Below are 22,896 nucleotides of genomic sequence, written 5' to 3' on the forward strand. Positions count from 1 at the left end.
AAGCAAAAGCATGCCAAAACACCCGCTGACAACGTCCTGCAGGTCCAAACTGCAGGCACCTCCCGAACAGGGCAGGGTTTGGTCTGCGAACCTGCTGTTTCTTGAAGACGTCCTTTACGTTTCCTATATTTCTCTATTTCATTCTCCACTCAGTCACATAGCTTGTGTGCTGGATCTGTTTGTTTTACATTTCTTTGCTGTCCAATTGGCTGCCAAATCATCATCTCGTGTTGCTGTCTTATACAAACGTTAGCTAGCTTCACGACGACAGCCTGGAAAGGAAACGTTTACTTCTGAGCTTCCCCCCCCGCCAAACAAACGTGCAGTGTATGAGGGTTTTTTTTTTTTGTGGCTACTGGTGGCCAAGGGCATGGGATGCGAAAGCAGAACGCCGCATGCACGGCCAGTCCGTTAGTTACGATCACTTCAACGTCTTTACCGCCTCACTGTTAAACTGGCACATTCGGCGGGGGAGGACACGACTCCCCGTCCCCTTACACGACGCGATCCCCACAGGTTCTTGAGACTCTGCCTGCCAGCAGGAAAAAACGCGTTATCTCCATTTTAAACTCTGCTTTTTTGTCCGTGATGACATGTAGCGAATGCCTCGGTGTTACTCTGGTGTCCCGAAAGGACGGGTGACGGCACGGCACGGCACGGCGATGCGAGCATACGCGGAGAGCTCGACAAGGAGTAAGCCCGCCGCAGCCCCGCAGCCCCCCGGCTGGGCGCTCGGCTACTCTTACGGGCTCCACACCAGAGGAATTAAGTTAAACACAAAGTCCGCCTGCTCGAGCGGGCCCCCGCGGGTCCCGCGGCCGGCAGCGAGCCGCGCCCGGCTGCTCCCGCCAGCTGCCGGGCTCAGGACGGGGCGGGCAGCGCCGGCCCGGGGAGGGGGGGGACGGGAGGCGGCACCACCGCCGCTCCCGCGACACCTGCTCCGGCCGAGCGCTGCCGCTCCCCCCGCCGCGCCCGCCCCGGGCCGGGCGTGCGGCCCCGCCGCCCCTGCGTCCGGAGGGGGGGGGGGGGGGGGGGGGGAGCGGGGCCGCCCCTGCGCCTGCGCGGGCGGCCGCGGCCCGACACCGAGGTCCGGCCTTCGGGGGCCTTCGGCGCTGCTCGGCCGCTTCCGCCGCCGCCGCCGTTACATAACGCCTTCCCCCTGCCCGTGTCCTCGCGGCACCCTGCCCCGCCCCCTCCCCGCGTGACACCGCCCGGGGGAGGGGGACGGGGAGGCGGGGAGGGGAGGGCCGGGCCAGCGCGTGCCTCCCCGCGCCCGCCTCCCCGGGGGCGGGGCGGGCGGCGGCACGTGCGCTCCCCTCCCCGCGCCCACCGGGCGCCCGCTCCCCCCGCGCACGCTCAGTTGCAGGCGCCCGGCGAGGCGGGCGGGGCGGCGGGGGCGCGGGCGGGCCGCGGGGCGCAGGCGCGGCGGGGCGGGGCGGGGGCGGTTCCCCCCTCCTCTCCCTCCTCCTCCCCCCGCCTCCGCGGGGGCCGGGTGACGCACGTGCGCGCGCCCCCGCGCGCTGTTGTTCGCTCGCTCCCGCGCCGCCTGCCCGTGCCTGCCTGCCTGCCGGCGGCGGGGCGCGCGCGGCGTGTGGGGCTGGCACGCGCGCTGTTGTTATTGGTGCCGCCGGCCGCGGCGGAGGGAGGGGGAGGGGGAGCGGGCGGGCGCCCCAGTCAGTGAGTTCTTTAAAGATGGCCGGAGCGGCGGCGGCCGCCGCGACCCCCGTGTACTGCGTGTGCCGGGAGCCCTACGACGTGAGCCGCTTCATGATCGAGTGCGACATCTGCAAGGACTGGTTCCACGGCAGGTAGGCGCCGGCAGCCGCGCGGGGCCGGGCGGCGCGGCGGGGGGAAGCCGCCGGGTCGGCCGGACACCGGGCACGGGCGGCGGCAGAGTCACCCGCACCCCCCCCGCACCGGTAACGGCCGGGGGGACAATGGCTGCGCGGCGGCGGCGGCAGGGGCTCCCGTCCGCTCCGGCTCCCCCCCGCGGCGGTGGCAGCGGCCGGTGCCGGCTGCCGTCCCTGGGCACATGGGTCCTCGCTTGCGAGGGGGCGGCCGGGCCGGGCGGGGGGCGGCCGGTTATGAAAGAGCAACAGATGCGGGGCTCCCGGGCCGGCGGTGTCGCTGGCGGGGCCGGCGCCACCCTAAAGTTGAGCCGGCTCTGGGGAGGCGTCGCGTCCCCCCCCGCCGCCCCGCTCCTCCGTGGGTCTCTCCCGGGACAGGGCGGTCTCTGGGCGGAGGGGGCACCGCGCCGGCGGCCGGGGCTCTCCCTCGGCCGGGCCCGGGCTCCCGGCTCGCCGTGCGTTTTGTTTGGGGCGGGGGGCGGAGGAGGGGTCGCCCCGCTCCCCTCCCCGCTTTGACGTTTCCAGCCCGGTCCCGAGCGGCCGCCGCCGACTCGCGTGTGTGGGGCCAGCCCAGCCTGTGCATAATAGAGGCCCGGCGGCTGCCTGCCGGCTGCGAGCCGCGGCGGGAGGAGGAGGAGGAGGAGGAGGTGGCGGTGGGGATTCACGGGCAGTTGAACAAAGGAGCAAGTTGGGGGCCCCGCCGCTCCAGCGGCTCGGTCGGGCCGGGGCTGCGGGGCTCCGAGTTGCCGCCCCCATTATGTGGGGAGCCCCGGCGCCGGCGTGCGGGCCGGGGAGCTGGCGGCGGTGTCGGAAGTGCCTGGTGATTGACAGCAGGACATTTAAATACCCCCCGTGTAACAAAAACAGGCGGCCGGCGCGGCGGCCGGCTCGCCCTCTGCCGGCGCGGGGCGGCAGAGCCCGGCCGGGCCGAGCCGAGCCGAGCCGAGCCGGCCGCCGCCAGGGCCCCGGCTCCGGCGGCCCCCGGGCCCCGAAGTTGCCCGGAAGGCCGTGACCGCGGCGGGGCTTCGCAGGCAGCCGGCGCGGCTCGGCGCCGCGGTGCGCCGAGCAGGGCAGGGCAGGGCTCCCCGCCGGGGAGAGCAGGCGTGCGGCAGCGCGCCGGGCGGCCGGCCCCGCTGCGGGGCTCGCCTTCGCCTCCTGCCCTCAGCGCCTGCCGCGGAGGAGCGAGGGCTCTTGTTGTTTTTTCTATTTTCTCTTTCTTCCCCTCGGCGGCAAAAGGAAGATGCTGGCTGAAAGTAGGTTGCGTATCTAGGTGTTACTTAACAGTAATTATTCCAGACGAGTGTTTTCTCGCCACGTTTTAGGATGAAAGGGACGCTTTCAGTATTTCAGGATGTTGACTTGTGCATGCGTTGAGTTGATTTGTTCTTTGTATACGGGTTTCCCTCGGCTCAAACCACAGTATAATAGAAACTATGAAAAGGGCTTTGTAAACTGTGAAAACGGGCAAAGCACAATTGTCGTACCTTTAAAAACAACCCCTCGTTAATATTTTTAACTAGACTACTACTGCTCTTGCCAGCACTGTTGTTTGAAGCTAGACACACAACAGTTCTTTTGGATTACAGTAGCTTAATGCAAGTTTGTTAAAACTTGGTCACTGCTTGTAGTAAAGGTGTAGGCATCGTCTGAAGGTCTTTGTATGGTTACAGGTTCTCTCTCTTGCAAGTATTTTTCTGCATTTGTGTGTCGCTCTTGCAGTCCTTCTTGGCAATTGCTCAGCTTAACATGCAGGCTTAACGTAAATGCCAGTCTTGTGCCCTGAGATTACTAAGGTACAAGCAAAGCGATTTCCAAAAGTGTTACAAGGAGGAAAGTGTTGACTGTCTGATACAAAGGCAGGACAGACCACTCTGTAGCTTTCTCAAATCTTGGTCTGCATAAAGATCCACAGTGGTTCCTGTGCTTGAGCTCTGTCATGCAATTGGTAGGAAAACTGTGCTAGCACTGAACTGCTTTGATAGTCTGAAACCTTAAGTGCAGAAAGTAAGCGAGCCAGCAGGAGCTGGCAACAGCCATGTTGCTCTGGGATTTAGTTGCATGCTCACCCACTCTCGTGACTGAGGGACAGGATCGTGGGAGACCGTTGTCCTCTCCCAGCTGTGGTCTGCCCTGGGAGCGCCTTTCTCCTTGGTCTAAGAGTATCTGAAGACTGCTACATAGCTTGTGAAAGATAATATGCACTCTCAAATCTTGAAGTTTTTGGTCAACTTCTTGGTTTCATGCTTTCTTGATTCCCTGCCGCCCCCCCCCCGCAGCCTGTGGAATGGGATTGATGTGACTTCACGTTAAGAAGCACATAAACCCCATGCTTACTTATGTATAGACAAGAGAGTGCCTTAGCAATACGCTGGAGGCAGTACAAAGTCTGTACTGACAGATTGGCACTGGTCCCTTTAAATTTTATGTGATGTTTTTTTGGGGTCTTCTTGCACTATCTGTCGTCAAATGACTGTGCTTTGGCTTACTATCAATATATTATCAGTATATTAATATTATCAAATGTGCGTTTTATTGCTTCTGGCAAATATTTGTTTAAAGGCAAATATTTTGATATGCCTTACAAGGTTGTGAACCTACATTCTGGGCTGTAGTTACTCTATGAGTGGGCCTGACATCCGGCCACAATCTTGTGTAATTACCTCTTGCTGAACAAAAGAGCATAACGTGTGTGTCTGTGTGGTGTTCTAGGCTTCATCACTTTCTTGAATGGCTCGGAGGAGCGGAGAGACTACAGAGACTGAGATGTGAAAAACTGTCAAATCTTTCAGATAGGCAAATCCATTTATATTTTACACAATTTCTCTATTTTCCCAGTCTTTTTATCTTCTTTAAATACAAACACCACATTAAACTACTTCCCCCTTTCTGGCTTGTCTAGAATATACTCCAGCTAGAATGCAGCAGAAAACTCCTTTATGCTGCTCTAAGTATTCAACTTTTTCTTGTATCTATTCAGTAGCTCTTGACACCTATTTAAGTTCTTGGCTTCATCTTCAAATGATATGTATCGTAGCATGATACTTCTTGTTCTGTCTGTCTCTGTTTTTGTGATGCTCTACCTCAGTGGGCTGGTTTTGGCTGGATAGAGTTAATTTTCTTCATAGAAGCTAATGTGGAGCTATGTTTTAGATTTGTGCTGAAAGCAGCGTGGATAACACAGAGATGCTTTAGTTATTGCTGAGCAGGGCTTACACAGAGTCAAGGCCTTTTCTGCTCCTCCCACCGCCCCACCAGCGAGTGGGCTGGGGGTGCATGAGAAGCTGGGAGGGGACACAGCTGGGACAGCTGACCCCAACTGACCAGAGGGCTATTCCATACCATATGATGTCATGCTCAGCATATAAAGCTGGGGGAAGAAGAAGGAAGGGGGGGGAACGTTTGGAGTGATGGCATTTGTCTTCCCAAGTAACTGTTATGCGTGATGGGGCCCTGCGTTCCTGGAGGTGGCTGAACACCTGCCTGCCGATGGGAAGTAGTGAATGAATTCCAGGGAATTCACTACTAGGTTAACTACATACTGTCATCTTTTCTTGCTTGTGGTTTTTTTTTGTTTTGTTTTGTTTTCCTCTAATATATGTAACCTTACGCACAGAATATCTTTTTTTTTAGCCGATCTTGCAGTCGGCTCTGTTCTTGGAATATGTTTGTGGAGTTTGCAGAAATCCTACTGTCAGCTTTGAATTTTTTGTCCTTTTTTCTGTCCATGATACCTGTACTCGACTAGATTTATGTGCATTGCATAGATGTCACTTACTCTTGTAGACAGATTTCAGACAGGTCGGAACAAACTTAAGTTTAAGCATATAATTCAGTTTTTGTCTGCACAACGTAATGCTGTCTGTAATGCTTCAGGAGTAAATGATTGTAGAGTCAGCTTTTTAAGTCTGTCTGCTTTGTAAAGCTGCACTGGTACTGTGCTGGGTGTAAAGGAGCATGGAGAAGTCAGGTAAACTGAGAATTACAAATGCAGGTGCCTCTATGAAGTTTTCTGTGTAGCACTTTTCCAAGGGATGTTTTGTTTGTCAACAACTTCTAGCATGTCTCAATGACAAATAGGGTAAGAAGTTATGAAATGTGTGAATGTCAATTACAATGATGGTCTCTGCCTTTTTAAAATGCCTGTAACCTTTTTAATGTATTTTTTTTACATTAAAAAAAGATTTTTTTTATTTCTTTTTTTTTTTTTTTGAAACAAAGGAGAAGTTTGATTCTTCAAAGCCAGAGTAATGGGGAATAGGAAGGGAAAGCATCCTTTTTTGTTCAAAATTAGTGATTTTTCCTAAAATTTCATAATGGTGTCAACTTTGGTGTCTCCCCCTCAAGGAGAAGAAAGAAAGAAAGAAAACAGCCCATCCGGCTTTGCTCAGCTCACATCTTTGCTGCTTTGTGTAAATGAAACTTAAATTTAGAAGCCATAAGTCCATTTTCTTTTATAAATGTTGATGTTTACAGAAATCAGCATTTCATTTGAGCGGGCTAGAGGGCAATAAAGGAAATACAGCACTAATTTGTATGTAGTGTATATATATACGTGCTTCTGTTGCAAAGCAAAATCAAATTGATTAAATTTATATGGAATTGTTTTTAAATTGATAGCTCTTGCTCTCAGGATTAATTCTGTATTCTATGTAGCCTTCTTGAAAGAATTCACTTTTTTTTTTTTTCCCCTTTCCTAGAGCAGTTCATGGATGGTATATGGAACTTTGCCATTAAGTGTTTGATGTTTTTTACAGCTTTGTCATTATTAAAAAACATTTAATAACATCATTTGAAAAGAAAGGCGATTCATGTACCTTTTGAGGATGATTATTTAAATTGCTGATGCCTTGAGGCTTTTTTCTCAAATGGAAAAAAATTTCATCACCAAAATAACATCTGAGCTAAGTTCGTGTAGAACGTAGTTTTTCTGATATTGTATAGATTTGAGCATGTCTTCATTTGGTCTCTGAAGAAATATAAAATTTCTCAACCACGCCTTGATCTGATCTCAGTTTCAAAATCAAGGTCACCTCTTGCAGCTCCTAGGTTACATGGTACAGGTTCCTCCTACCGCACTTGGTTGTACTCTGAAGGCAGGCTTTCTCCTTCAGGAAAGAAAGAAATGTACATGCTATAGTGACTACTTTTCCTGAATTGGTTCTTTGTTTTGGAGCTTTATACATGAGGTTCTGCACGATGGGCTTCACCAGCTCTGTGCTGCTGAAAGAGGCTGTCCCACTCCTGGCTGCATGCTGCTATAATTTCTCTTTTGCTGGTTCAGTGCTTGTCTGATTGTTTGGTAAGTCAGCTCTGCTCAGAAAACTGACAAAACCTATTCTTTTGCTGGGTTAGCTTTTTGTTGGGTTACTGAGCTGAACAGGCTCATCAAGGGCTAGGGTGAGTCCCAGACTGTTGCAAAACACTGGTGAGGACTGTGTTGCTGGAGGAGATGATAGCGGGTGGGAAAAGACAGGGGAGTTGCCCATTTTTCTTCCTCGCTGCCCAGTTTGGGATCAATGGCAGTTTTCACCCAGTTTTGTGGAACCTTGTTTTTGTGTCTGAGTCACCATATGTGATTCTGCTTTGAATCCGATGGCCTCAGCCCAGACCCATCTGCTCATCTCGTGGGGTCCGTAGCAAGCAAGGCATTTCCAGTGCAGCTGCAGCATTGCAACCCCACAGCATCATCTGCAGCGACAGGCGAAGCTCCTGTGTCTGTCTTAAAGGGACTTAGAGGACAAGGTACGGTGATGCTCATGTCAAGAAACATGGAGACTGTTACAAATGCCTTCTGGTGCAGACCTGTTTACAGAAAATTAAGGCCTTGTAATTATAAACGTTCAGGGGTCTGAACTGAATCAACAAATCACTGTCTGGTCACTAGAGCTTTGGTCTGGCACCAGAGGCTCTTGAGCTGACTTTCTGGCTTTTGTAATGTATAAGCCTTAAATTCTTCCTGTGGCAACTGGGTGTATGTTAGGGAAGTGTTTTAGACCTCAAGGGAAAGTTAATGTGTTTGTTAACAATTACTGTTCTTTGGTTTAGCCTTGTTTCCTCAGAGGTAAGATGGAAGCCTCAGCTTAAGGCCAATGAGCTGTCTGTCCTCTGCCAAAGAATTAAGTGACTTCAAGTGACCTAACAATACAAAAGCTGAAACAGTTTTGGTTAAACTGAGAAGAAACTAATAATAATAAGGATGCCAGACTAACACTTGTGTAATTGGATGTCTGTTTGCAATCCTTTTATATTCTTCATTTGAGCAAGCCATTTTTTCCCTCTCGGTTCCCATCTGTGAAGTGGGAAGACTTATTAATATATATTAAAGTAGATGTATTCTACCATAATAAGTAGTATAGAGTAGCAAGTATTCAAATTTCTTCAGTTTTTGAAACTGTGTAATAACATATGGAATTATATGTACAAGTTTTTTTTTTTTCTTTACAGTTTTCTTGATAAACTGGCTTTATTTGAAGTATGTATACTTTGAAAGTTAACACTTCTTTCCTCTAGATCTGTAATTTGGTAAATTTTTTCATTTGATGTTCTGGAATAAAACATAGTAGATGTTTTAGAATATGCATTCCCACATAATAACTAGGACAAGGGGAAAATAAGAGTATTGTCCAATAAAGATCTGTAAGAGAACTGAAGGGTACATAATTCAGCTTTCTTAATTAGAACTGCAGTAAGATTCTAGTGAGTTTCTAAACAATTGTTAAAGTCTAATAGTTCTAATTTCTAAAGTACAAATTAATTATTGCCTATTCAATGTTACTTAAAAGATAAAAAGGTTCAGCATTAGTGATTTAAACGCTACCTTTAATTTTTTGCAATGTTATAGTTGATCTATATCAATATTTTTGGTACCATTGTTTTTTCTTTGGCCATTCTTGACAATGCAAACAAAGGCGATATAAGTCTTTATGTGTAATTTAACTGGCTAATAGTGAATTTTTTGTTAGCTAGTTAATTTATGATGATTTTATATTCCAAAAGGTCGTTTGTTGATGTTTATGTAGCTCTTTAGTATCTTCCTTTCCTTTTGTTCTATTTAATCCATGCTTGATAAGATTGAAGAATTAAAATGTTTTCAGAAGGCTCTGTTCTGTGACTTCTGTATCTACAAACTACAAAGGTAAGAGGAGTCTGGGTAAGGGACTGCTGCTTGGTACACTTAATTTTTCTCTATATATCTGCTAGGTGCTACAGTGCAGAGTGTGAAATATATATATATTTTTTTTTTAACTTATCTTGATCTGTTTATAGTGCTGAGTTCTCTTATGGCAACACAATGGTGGTAAAATGGATTAAGCCTTACAGTGGAGTATCACTCAACTGCCACGGGGCAAAATGACATTAATTTTGTTTTTGTTCTTCATTTGTGGTTTCTAGCTTTTTTTTTTTTTTTGGACAGTTTTCATATTCGTTAACAGATTTCTTACCTCAGTGCAGTTTTCCATGCACTCCCTAGATCATCTTTTGAAAGATCATGCGATACAGCGTCTCCAGTCTGTTTACGTGACGGTTTGCACAAGTTGAAGATGAACTCATACTCTTCATGTAAATATTTGTACTTTCCCTACATCATGTTGAAATAAAATACCATTGTCTCAAAACAACTCTGCTTAACCAGTAAAGATTTTCATAGGTACAGTGTGCATTCTTAAAAAACAGAAAAATGATCAAGTTTTACATTTGTCTCGTTGCTGAAGTATGAAAATTCAATTAACAATGTTGCTATTGCTTTATTAGCAACACAGGAGAGATATTTTAGTGAAATATACAGCTTTTAAAATAGCTAAGCTATTTTTCATTTGTCAGTCCTTACTAATGTATTGTAACATTAGCTCATGAATACACAGAACTAACAATCTATAGAGTATGAATAGTCTTGAGATGTCTGCTATATGGTGGTAATGTGGATTTATGTGGCTAGTTACATCTTCTCAGGTCGATTCTGCTTTTGAATGGAATTAATATTTAATACTGTTTTCTCCATTACTTCAGCATTAACTAAAGTAGACTTTAAAACTTGTCCTTTTTTTTTTTTTTTTTTTTTTTTTAAAAATACTGAGTTCATTGTTGCTCAGGCAGGCATAAATACTGATGTTTGCCACAAAAGCAAGAAAGCTTTTTTAAAAACCCTCCCACATCATTCTGTCTTAAAAGCCAACTGGAGTGAGGATGACTGTTCTAAATTTTTAATATATTGTGGTATGAAGTCTATTTATTTTCATTTGAAACTGTCAGCTGACATTGCAGCTAGCCTGGGAAATTCATTTCATAAATTTAATTGTGTTTGTTCCATTTACATTAATGCTTTATTCACTTAAAGCTTCTTAAAGCACTATTCATGAAAGCAAGTGCAAGGAAAGGTGACTTGCTGAGAAATGAAGTCTTTGATATTGAGGATATAGGATTTATCTGATCTGCCATTCTTACTGGTTATGGGGCAGTATTTTCTGAGCGGACTGACATTTTCCTTTTGGGGTATTGATGTTTGATGGCCAACAAACAAAGGCCAAATTGGGTAAATGTAGAGCAACCAAAGAAATTGCTGTGTCTTATTACCCAATAGTACTTACAAAACTTCTGGTTGGCTTGCCCAAGGTACAGATTTTTAGTTTTGTTTCAATATAAAAAATATTTGGATCTTTTCATTAAAGAATGACATCATGCTGTTGACTTGCAAAACTCAGTGTCAAGAACAAGTGGAAGTGAAATGAGGCACTGCAACTTAACATACGGCTTTCAGGGGTACCGATGGGCAGATCTGTGAGCTGCAAAGTGCGGTACGGGTGGTCTAGGAACAGTACCAACAGCAAGATAGCCGTGCTAATGTGACATTGTGCCCAGGCCAATGTTGCCAGTCTGCCTCTCAGGTTAGCGTTTTCCCTTTTTATTTCATGGTGGTGTCCTGTGTCATGTGATGTGCCGCAGCCTCAAGCCCAAGCACGCTGTCCTAGGCATTTCTCTGTCTTCTATTGCTTGTGTAAGAGAGGACCAAAAGCACGTTAACAAAAACGATGTACACATGTAGTCTGTTAAATCTCACGTTAAGTTCTGACTACAGTATTTGTCTGCCTGGAGGATACATCAATATGATGCAAAGGTGAGCAGCAACTTGCTGCCTCTGATGCTGTGCCCTCCTTGTGTGAACTGCTAGGACCTCTGGGGGCATCACTTTGAATCTCAACGCTGCAGTAAAATGTGCTGCTCTGATGTAAGGAATATAGGAGAAGTAGTTTAGAATACTACTGTTCTTGCTAAGAATGAACAGGGCAGCTGTAGTATTGAGTGACTGGACTAGCATCCTTGCTGAAAAGCGTCTTATTTAACTGAGTGAAAGCATGTGCCTTGGCTGTAGCTTATACTTCCAGCATGGTGAGCTGGCTTGTGCTTGAAGCATCATGAAGCTCCAATAAGAAGGATTTACGTATGAACTAGAGGTAGGAGTATCATTTGCGTAGATCAGAATTTTCTGACACAAAGATGTAACTCTTAAGTGCTTCTACAAATGTTACCTCCTGGCTTTTATATTTTACCAGTAAGGGCAAATTCTAATTTCATTTTGTGTTTTGGAATTGGTGTCTCGGCTAGCATTGTCAAATAAGAATGTACTGTGCATTCTATTTCCTGGCCCTTGTTTGAGTGTGGAAATAACTTTATCGGCTAATGAAAAAAACACAAACCCTCCAATTTACAGAAGAATAAAACTTCTTATTCCTAGTTAGTTATGGTACTGGATACTGTATAGACTTATTACTATGAGAGATCAAAATCTCTTATGTTGGTGAAAGGAAGGTATCACTGTTGGTGCCGGTGCTTGACCTGTTAATGTAAGGTACCATTACCTGCTTCTTACAGAGATGCCTCACATGCAAGTGGTCTTTTCCCAAAAGTGATTTCCTTACATTAAGGAATAGATCTGGGATATTTCTTCAATCCTGTTTGTTTATAGCACATTAGTACTCTTGTGCCTTTTTTCTTTCCTCCCAGCATGTGAATGTCAATGCATGTCTCCACCTTAATTCACTGACTCTTTGTCTTCAATAGGGTAGCACTGCATCTAATTCTCTTTTTTCTTTGATGCTGCACACAGTCTTAAACAGTGATGTTATGTGGCGAGGGGGACAAGGAAATGAGACAAAATAATGAAAAAGTAGTAAACCATGTGAAAATAAAGCTTTAGCCTTTAAGTATGGTCGGATGGTCAGTGAAATGATTTTGAGCAAACATCTTGTTTTCTGGACTAAACTTACATGAAACAAGCACTGGTACATTTACATCATGTAATTAAGAGTGAATTGCAATGTGTTCCTTACTGCTGTTGCTGCTCATGTGCTGAGAATGGAAGTGAACACATCCCTGCAGTGTGTGATGTCAGTTCCCAATGCAAACTACGTGGAAAATTCCCAGGGAGTTGCTTGCGGACCATATAGCAGCTTGAAGCAGGAAAGTCTCTATCTGCAGTTTTCCACACCATGCCAGGGCAACACTAGTAAAATACAATATGCTTTTTACAACATGTGATATTAGTAAATGTTTTGAATAGTCTGTTTTTCTGTTGTTTTTTTTGTACAGCTAATGGGGAACTTGGAGACAGAAGTAGAGGGTAAAGGTGTTTGATATACTGGGTTGGTGGTTAACACAGTATAGTAAAATTCTGTTTCTTACAATGCCAATGTGAAGAAGCTGGACAAGTCTCTTCCAGTGTGAATGCATGCATTGCTATGAGCCTCCGAGAAATTCATCAGCTTTCTATGAAGTTTGTGCACCATGATACTTTGGAACAAGGTTTTTGTTAGGAAATGTTCTCTATCCCTTAATATGCTTGCCAGCATCATGTATACCCTCATATGTGTTTGGAAGAAAAACTGTAAATCTCTGAATGATTGTTGTTGGAAACTTACTGACTATATGCTAAGAGGCTGGGAGTAAAGCAGATACTTCCTTTTTAAAACTCTGTACCAGACAGACACAAAGTAACTGAATGGGACTCCTGGTTTTCAGGTGTCTGAGATTAGGAGATTTTTCTGTTCTCGTGGGGTATCTATAAAGGGGGTAAGCAGCATAGTGATGAAGAGACAGTCTTCTAGATGAGAAGCTGGATGGAGAGAGGACAGGAAAGTGAAGACAATGCAGAAGGAAATGGAAAACAGAACAAAGAATACTTGCAGAATATTAACTTGTACTGCAAGAGTCTGGAGCTTTAAATTTGAACATTAATTTGTAAGTGAAAAAAGCCTCTGTGCTAAAATATCTGCTACAATGACCAACCACTCTGAAGTGAAGTGTGGAAGATCCATGTTCTCATGCAGCCAGTGGGCTTGCTGATGCTGATACAGATGCATGGTTGAGTTTTTGATTTTATGGAAACTACTTTATGGTGTGCAGAAAATAAGAAGTTATGATCAGCATTAATTGAAATTTAAAATGTAGCTTTCTGTATCTCTCTCTGAATGGAATCTAACCTGAATCAGCTGCATCAAGTCCAATCTTAGTTCTTGAATTTTCTGAAGGTAAATACACAGTATGAGGTTGTCTTACGTAACTCTATGGTTTGAATTGCTAAAAGTAAAAACTGTTTTTTTTTGTTTTGTTTTTTAAGAAAGCTGACTCTTGGTGTATTTAAACTGATGTACTACAAATTATATTGTAAGGTTGGGGAATTCTCCCTCTTCAAATAGCTTGATTATTTTTTTCTTAGTGTTTTTACTTAGTTTCATAGCCAGTGCTATGTAATGCAAACAAACTGATAAATAAACTTTTATTCTGGAATTGAATGGTAAGAAAATGGCTTAATACTTCGCATTCGGTGAATTATTGAACTCATTAAAGGCTCTTGAGAGATCATTGATGTCTGAATCTTTATCTAGGAAACACTCGTGATTTGTTCTCATGTGAAGTATTTACTACTTTTTGCTAATTATTAAAGAACAACCTTTTTGGCGCTTTCAGATTATGTTAGCAGAGGTCTTAAAGAAAAACAAAACATTACTATCCCCTTCAACAACTGTTAAGTGATACTTGTACTCCAAAAAGTCTGGCAGGTATGAGTCAGGTTTTAGGCAAATTTAAAGTCCTCACCAGTTACTGAAATATTTAGAGAAATGGACAGTTCTGCCTTTTTTTTTTTTTTTTAAAGCAAAACAGGTGCATTCATAGTCAGGGGATAGACTGTTATGTTCCCATAGGAAGCACTATTAAATCAGAAGACTAAGAAAAAGTATTAGTAACGGGGACCAGAACTCAAGGTAATCTTGTCAATGTCTGAGTGCCCTAACCAGAAGATTACGTTCGGGTCATGTTACATTCTGTTCTGGGCCCATAATTCTTGCTTGGATTCTTTTCTGCAGAGTAAGAGGCCCTAAGTGGGGGAGAGAAAGTGTATCTTTACATAAAAAGTAACCTGGAGATGAACATTCCCTTGATATGTGTGGGCTTGAACTCCTACAACCTGAATAAGCACTGCTGCCATCTCACTGGGAAAACCAAAATAACTTGTACCTTCCCCAGTCCCAAGACAGAACTGTTTTTTAGTGCCCAGTACTTTGAAAGTATGGCAGCTATGCTTGCCTTCTGGCTTAGATGCCAGGGAACGTGGCATATGCTGGCTGAGTGCGCAGGGCAAGCAGAATAGACGGTGCTTTTGGAATTTCAGGTCAAGTGGTGAGGTGCCAGGTAAGTGTAGGTACCTCTCTGGTTTTCTGTCCTTCTTCTGAGTTTAGGTAGGCTTTAGGGGCCAGCATCCTTATTTGGATGCTGCCCTAATACCCTTATATAGATGTACTTTTTTTTTTAACATTCTTGCAATTTCTCGCTCATTCTTCTCTACTCTGGATTTGAAAGTAGTCGTTCCTTACAACTGTTCATTCTAAGGCTGCATCCTGTTGTACTTGCTATTTTAACTAATCCACTTAGTATCAATTGATGTGGAACAAAAGTCCTCTGGTAGTCTTACTTTTGGTTTAAACCAGATTTATAACAGCGCAGTCTGATCTGAACTCTGAATTCTCTCAGTGCCAGGAGGCACACAAGGCGCGAACATCGTTCTTCCACTTCGATCAGGCCGTTGCTGCGTGCCCTGGAGTCAAGGGCCACAGCGCAGTCTTCTGTCGGTTTCCCCCTCAGGACACAACCGATCCAGCTCCATCTCCTCCTCCTCACTTCGTTACTGATTTTCTCCATCTCTTTCTGATGCTCGTCGTTTCTGCAACTTCCCTCCCCCCCCCCCCCCGGGAGGAAGTAGTTGGCCTCCTGCCCAACCCCCATGACTTGGAGGGCCAGTGGTTCTTCTGTCAGGGTGGCCTCCCCTTAGGCTGCGTTGGTTCGCGGCACCTTCTTCCATTTTATCCGGTGCACCCTCCAGAGAGGGATCCCCTATCCACCACCCAGGGGACGCGCCTTCTAGCCGTGCAGCCCCAGCCAAAGGGTAACAGTGCAGTAATAGACCCAAATACGTAATTTTTTTTCCTCATGTTCAGACAGAATTTCATATGCTTTAATCTGTGGCCATTACCTTTTGGGCACTACTGAGAAAATTCTGTCCCCTTTCCCCTCCCATCAGGGCAATTTATACACAATGATATTTACACGCATTGATAAGTTCCCCCTGCACTTTCTCTTCTCCAGGCTGAAGAGTTGCAGCTCTCTGTCTTTCCTCATCTGAAGGATGCTTTAGTCCCTTAGTGATTTATCTGAGTGGCACCTAGCTGGACTTGCACCAGTATGTCCATGTCTCTTCTGGGGATCCCAGAACAGGACCCAGCACTCCAGGCATGGCCTCACCAGTGCTGAGTAGAGAGGAAAGGTCACCTCCCTCGACCTTTTGGCAACACTTTTCCTAACGCAGCCCAGGAGGCCGTTGGCCGCCTTTGCCATGAGGTTGCGTTGCTGGGTCATGATCAGCTGCTTGTCCACCAGGGCTACAAGGTCCTTCTCTTGCAGTGCTGCATTCCAGCTGGTTGGCCTTCAGCGTGTAATGGTGCAGATACGCTTGCAGACAAAGCCTAGAACCTGTAATAATGTGTACTTTCACTCTTTAATTGCAAAGACATAATTTACTTAGTTTATATCAAAACATTTTCATATAATCACTTCTTGTAGTATTGACACCGAAAATAAAACACTTGGATGTGTTGCTCTTTGGCAGACTTCCTGTCTTCTCCATAGAAACAATTAAGCAAAATTTGAGTCAGAAATTTCCTCCTGAAGAATTAATCTTGTGTTTTTCACAGTAAGTGAACCACAATGTCTCCTGTAATTTTTACAGGAATGATAAAGGTCAGTACTCATTTTCAGGGGACCTTTCACAGTAGGTCCTCTGCTTCCTGCGTCATACTTTTCTTGTGCGTTTCTTTGAGTTTTCACATTCGAATGTTATTGGTGTTTTGTCAACTATGAAGAAGAAGGCATTGTAAGAGTTATATATACATACACTGGAGTGATACACAGATAAAATCTTTTTTTCCCCATCTAAAAGCTGTGGAGCTGAGTAGCACAGACTGTGAAGTAAAGATTACCTCCAAAAGTGTTTGTATGTAAAATCTAGAATAAAAGATGTGGATTTGTGCTTTTGCAAATAATTTAGATGACTCTAGATAGCTTATGGTAGAGTAAAACTGGTTTCAGTAACTTGGATCTGAACTTTTTAGAGTTTTTAGGTTAAAATCAGGATGTCAAGTTATATCCAGAATAAAAATAATTGATGCAGATAAAATTCAATCTTAGTGCTGATGTAACTCAACCCCCAGATTCTACTTAGCTTTGTTCTGCGCTATTTGAAGTTTCCACGTGGTCTGAAAATTACTGTGCTTCATTAATTTCATCTGAATAGGATTGAATGGTTGGATTTCTGTAGATGGTATAATGTGTAAAAGTAACTTCTTCATGTGTTATGGACTGCATGGATGCAGTTTTGGCCAGCGTGCTCCTCTGGACCTCTATAGGCAGCTGAGAATCCAATAAAGATCTCTAAATTATGGGCATTATCTAGTTGATTGAAGGAGCTTATTCTGCTTACAGCTCTGCCAGCCAGCCAATGTAACATCTGATATTTAAACTCATTATCTGTGTATCTGAAACAGTTTGCTTGTATCATAGCTTAAATAGAAGTTAATGTAATCAGCTACTCCATCTGCGTTTGAAATGAGGATGGTGAGCTAGAGATGATGAGCCAGTTTGCTCTCAGATTTCTTCAAAAATGAAGCATCTGTCTCTACTTGCTATTGGCTGCAAGTCTATTTGCCTTGTAAAAGTAAGGTATTTCAAAGCTATAGGAGCCATCGTGTATCATTTTATGTTGTGGTTAGAAGATGCAGAAATTATTCTGCTTACTAAAAAGTTCTTAGCAAGTCTGGAAAATATTGTAGACTGGAGCGGGAATTACACAGTTGAGAAGCAGAGGAGTTTAAAAATGTCTTTGCAAGTTGTTTTTTTTTCTTAAAGGAGGAGAACTATTTAATAAGTTGAATTTTGAAGGCAATAAAAGGTTCATTTCAGGTACAGCTGCAGAGATTCTGAATGCTACTGTGAGTGTTAAAGCTACTTGGTAGGAGGCTTCAGGAGGTCTTTAAAACCAAACTGGTTCAGAAATTTTTAAAGCAGTTAGGTGATACGCTGTATTTGGTGTAAGGAGCCAGTTAAAAGGTGCGTAAAGCAGGCTGAAGCCAAGTGTGCTGTTGCTGCGGTCTGTAAAAGCAGCAAATCAGTCATATAGTAACCCAGGAATAAGGGATTTGCAGCAATGGAGTCTTAAGGTTGTGCTCATACTGCTTACTGGTGCTAGAACTTGGGAGACAGAAAAGGGTATTGCCTAATGTTGTTAGCAGAAAGTCGTATTTTCAAATTCTGCCTGACATAATTTTCAAATGAAGGGACACAGTTTAAAAACAATCATTAGCTTCCTAATTAATTCCCTCAGGCTAGGAAGCCATTGTGGGTTTGGTACTGTTCACCTCCAAACCTTTTTTTATCACTGTTCTTGAGAACAAGACAGATCTGATGGTGTCTACTGACAGTATTACTCAGGATGTCAAAAGCTTTACAGACTATGCATTGCATAACATAACACAGTACTGATAGTACTTGTCATGCTTCATGATCTTTTTAAACAGCTCATCTGTATTAGGCAACCTGATCTTTCTAAACAGCTCATCTTTATTAGGCAACCGGAATAACCAGCTAGTACTCTGTCTGTAGGCGGCTGCAGTCCATGCCCTTCTTTGATGAGGAGCAGTCAACACTTCTACCTGTTGAGAAGGAAATGGAACTGCTGAAGACATACCAACAAATTCCCAAATGAATTAAAACCTGCTTTTAATATACAGTGCAGATCCCCTAAAAGAGGTGGTGACTTAATATCTAATATCGAAGAGATCTGTTTGTTATGTAAGAATATTATATTAAATCATATAATTTGTTTGTTCAGCTTGGAGAAGTGAAGTCTGCGGGGTGACTTCATCGTAGTCTACAGCTTCCTCAAGGGGGGCAGCGGAGGGGGAGCTGCTGATCTCCTCTCTCTGGAGACCAGCGACAGGACACGAGGAAATGAAGGAATGAAGCTGCATCAGGGGAAGTTCAGAGCGGACATTAGGAAAAGGCTCTTCACTGCGAGGGTGGTCAGTCACTGGAACAGGCTCCCCAGGCAAGTGGTCACGGCACCAGGCCTGTCAGAGTTCAAGATACGGTTTAGTTTTGGGTAGTCCTGTGAGGAGCAGGGAGTTGGACTTGATGATCCTTATGGATCCCTTCCAACTTGAGATATTCTATGATTCTACAAATGTTTTTTTGTGAGACTTGGGTGTGGGTAATTCTGGAATTCAGGAACTACTGTGAGTGAATATGCAAGAACCATTAGTGTTTTCTACTCAATCTCTAAAAAATAAACTGCACACATTAAGTCTTGTTGTTTCCCAACAAGCTCACATAAAGTGAGTATTTCTTTTGTTAAGAGCAGGTAGATACTTTCACACTTCAGAATGGTCTTCACATTTCTCTCAATCTAGGAGGTGGCAATCTAGCTGAAAATATGTCCTTCTGATTTTGTCCTGCTTTATGAAAAGCCATGTTTGATGTGGTTTAGAAATGTGGCTTTCAGACTGCTTGGGTTGCTTGTTTGTTTTTCTGATCTGTTACAGTTACTGCTGTACTTCAGTGAATTACTGGAAAAAGTGTTTTGTAGGCAAATAACATATTGGTAGTGGCATAAAGTCATACCACTGTCTGGTACTTGCCTCAGCTGCTCTTGTAGCTGGAGCTACAGATAACTAGTCTCAAGGAACCGGTAAAACTAAACACTTCATCAAAGAACAATTGGGATACCTAAAGGCAGTCAGACTAAGACCATCTTAAATGCTGTGCTATCTAAAAACCCCTTGCTTCACTAGTGCCAATATATGCAGCTCTTGGACTTAGTAATGTGATGTTGTGCAGGGTATATAATTAATTTCCAGGAAGTTTTTCAGATTGGTAAGCTATTGGCAATTTATCTATTGATAGATCAGAGTAATTCTGACTATTAGAGAATAATGAGGGTGAAGTTCAACACTGACTGGGTCTAGTGACTTCCTTTGCCAAAAGGGGCAGTCCTGCTTCTCGTATCCCTCTCTCCAGGTTACATGGTCCCACTCCCTCTCACGGATTGGCCCTGATAGTTGTCCTGATGGTGTTGTAAGCTAACTTGATAAACAGGGAGCAAACTGGTTAGGTTAGTTTCTGTCAGATAAGCAAGTGAAAACAGGTTGCCTTGTAACCAGGCAAGTACCAGGGCCATTGGACGGAAGGGGAATGGGAGTGCTTGCTTGGAAGGGAATGAGTAACTTGCCTCTTCCAGTGGCTGCGAGCTGTTAGATCAATGCAAGCTATATCATGTCATTGCTTCCTAAGAGTTCTTTGTCATTTTGCATTGAACCTCAGTTTCTCTTCCTAGGCTGTTTGTGATTCAGTTAATTTCTCTCTTCTTTCCTCCCCTCCCAATGCCCTCTCTCTTAGAAACAAGTAACTAGTACGTCTATTCTGTTGTACAAAAGGCCCTTGCTACCTAATAGGAAACTCTGCACTGGAACTGAAATTTGCGTTGACTGTGGTCAAAGGACTTGGGATGCCAGTAACTCTTAAAACCACATCATACGCAATGTTTCATTAAGATGGGTAGAGACAGAGTGATAATTAACAGGAGTCTGTATGCAAGCTGGCGCTGAGGAAGATTAAGACAGAAAACTAAGAATGTAAAAGTTGAGGCAAGCAAATGTGTGTAGACAATATATAACAGAAAAAATCTTACTTAAATTTCATTTTTTTATGTCTTCATTCAGGAAAAGGGGTGGCCTTTACTTGCTGTATTACTGTTGTCATAGTTGCTTTATTCCTGAATGAGAGAAGGTTTAATTAACTTGTCTACTGACTTCCCTTTTCCACCCTCTTGTTATCTCTATAGTAGTAGAGCTTAGTCTATTTCTTCATCTTTCTGTTAGGGGAATAATGGTACCGATTTTGGGTAGTAGTTTGTTCTTGAGTAGAATACAACCACACACAGGCACTCAGTTAAGATGTCTGTTTCAAGAGAGCTACGGCAGCTGTTTTAAATGGGTTGAAGATTTTGTGGTTTGGTGTATTTTCTTTTTTTTCTTTTCATAGAATTGAGACAGACTGTTGGTTCTGCCTTTAAAACCTCTGTGGTTTGAAGGTATTATTGTAAAGTGCCTTTTTTCTTTTTTTTTTTTTCTTTTTTTTTTCTTTTTTTTCTTTTTTTTTCCTCTTTTTTCTTTTTTCTTTTTTCTTTTTTCTTTTTTCTTTTTTCTTTTTTCTTTTTTCTTTTTTCTTTTTTCTTTTTTCTTTTTTCTTTTTTCTTTTTTCTTTTTTCTTTTTTCTTTTTTCTTTTTTCTTTTTTCTTTTTTCTTTTTTCTTTTTTCTTTTTTCTTTTTTCTTTTTTCTTTTTTTTTCTCTTCTTTCTTTTCCTCCTTCTTTCTTTTCCTCCATCTTTCTTTTCCTCCTTCTTTCTTTCTTTTCTTTTTTTTCTCTTTGTTGTAAGATTTTGGTTTGTTTTTTTGTTTTTTTTTGTTGGTTGTTTTTTTTTCCCCTTCTCAGTTGTAAGCACAATTATGACAGAATGACTCTGTCTGGGAATTGAAATAAGGCAAATTCTGTAAATAAGATGCAGTTACCTGTCAGGGGCCTTTACTAGGTTCTGGAATATCTTAGGGGGGAAGAGGTGAACTTTCATTGGCTTGGAGTCTTGAGGAGGAGATAAAAATACATCATGAAAAAACTTGCTTAAAGGCCTAGAAAACCTTTGCCATCAGTGTATAGGTAGACAGTTAATTTTTGTCTTCTTTCTTCCCCTTCCAATGCCCTCTCTCTTTGAACCAAATAATTAATATGTGTGTTCTTCTGCTTATGTAAGGCCTGTGCTACCAAATAGGAAAACAAAGCTGTTACACACTTTGCATTATAATCAGAACTAAAATTCATGTTGGCTGTGGTCAGATAAATGGGGACGCCAGTACTCCTAGAATTGCTTGAAATCCAATGTTAATCCTTTTTCCTGCATCCGTTGTGGGAAGGACAAGATAGCTGTCATTTATTTCAACGTGCTTCTAGCAGTTGCAGCTCCACTAAGACACAGTGCCTAAATTAAGATTGGGCTATTGTTTCTCCTTTTCTTTGGTGTGTCAGTCTGGCCACCCTGGGAAAATGAATGGAGGAAGATGGGCGTCTGAACTGCTATAGAGAATCTTCCTGAATTCCTGAGCAGAGTGCTTTGCTTCCTATGTGAAGGGTTGCACTGATTGCTGGTTTTAAAGTGTTAAAAAAATTTTCTTCAGGTCAGATTGAAGTACATTTTTTTCTTTCTTTCCTATAAATCTTATGTCTTGATTCACTTGCCGGTGTCGTCCTGGTTTATCTCATCTAATTGGTTTCACACTGAAATAAGGCCTTCAACTACCACTGCTGCTTTTAAAATGCCTTTTCTCTCTGCTCTCACTGGCATACTGTTTAGTTTTGAGGTCTGCTGTAGTTTTCTTAAATGTTATTTTTCTGATCTTCTGGAGGCAGCTTATTTTGCTAAAATCCACAGTAAAAGATCTAGGCTTCTACAGACCTTCGTTTCTGTAAAACAATGATTCTAAAAGCACAGGGACAAAAATTAATTGTAAATACTCTTTTAAAGCAGCTTGATGCAATCAGGCTGCTTGGGAAGAATAAGTAGAAATCTCAGTTGGCATAGGAAGGAGGGAGAAATTGGGTATGTGCTTAATAGATGATACTAAACAGAAGGAATACGTCAGAAGTACTTTGGGAATGTTAACTTGGCCTTGCCAGGAAATCGACATTAGGAAAAGTACTTCTCTCATAAAACTGCTACACGTAATCCATGTTGGTCGATGCTATTATGAATTAAGCCGGACTAGTGAAAAGGTTGTTTTCCTCCAGTGTGTATTTTTGCATGTAAAGCTCTTTGGATTTCCTGAGCATGTACTACTTTTGACTGCAGTTTGAACAGTCATTTTACTTTTTTGCTTTAAATTCCTAATAGTTACGTGATATCATTGTATAGAATATCAGCTCTCCACACAGTTTTTTCATAAATGTAGGTGATTAGAAGTAAGATTATGCTGATTATACCAAATATTCAGTTGTCAAAGTATTTTATAAAAGTAATGGCACTTTCTCTCTTAACTTCATTCTAGCAATTTCAATAAATTGAACTAATTGTACTTAAAAACCAGATCTTGGAAGAAAGCATGTGTTCAGTTTCAAAAACATATCAACTCATTTTCAGACTGGACTGGAATTACGGAATGAAAGAATCACTGTACACATAATGTACATCAATGTTGTTTCCCTGAGATGTTAGGTACTATGGTGATTATGCTGTATACACAGCTACATCCCTAAATGTAGGTAGAAGGTTTTGTTGTATCTGTAACTGAACCTATATAATTCTGTAACTTGATAGCTTTTATAGAATCATAGAATGGTTTGGGTTGGAAAGGGCCTTAAAGATCATCTGGTTCCAACCCCCCTGCCATGGGCAGAGGCACCT

At 43.5% G+C, this 22,896-nt stretch overlaps 1 protein-coding gene across 2 annotated transcripts in view; it reads left to right on the forward strand.

Annotated features, from left to right (window-relative positions):
* The first annotated feature begins 1,546 nt into the window (after nt 1-1,546).
* KDM7A (lysine demethylase 7A) overlaps nt 1,547-22,896 on the forward strand; it is a 72,970-nt gene continuing 51,620 nt past the window's right edge. For both annotated transcript variants that reach the window (XM_082310403.1, XM_082310404.1), the window contains exon 1: nt 1,547-1,808. In XM_082310403.1, coding sequence (XP_082166529.1) covers nt 1,693-1,808 — 116 coding nt within the window. In that variant the 5' untranslated portion in view covers nt 1,547-1,692. The remainder of the gene's footprint in view (nt 1,809-22,896) is intronic.

The sequence above is a fragment of the Platalea leucorodia genome (assembly GCF_965183815.1).
Source record: "Platalea leucorodia genome assembly, chromosome: 4".
Taxonomy (NCBI): domain Eukaryota; kingdom Metazoa; phylum Chordata; class Aves; order Pelecaniformes; family Threskiornithidae; genus Platalea; species Platalea leucorodia.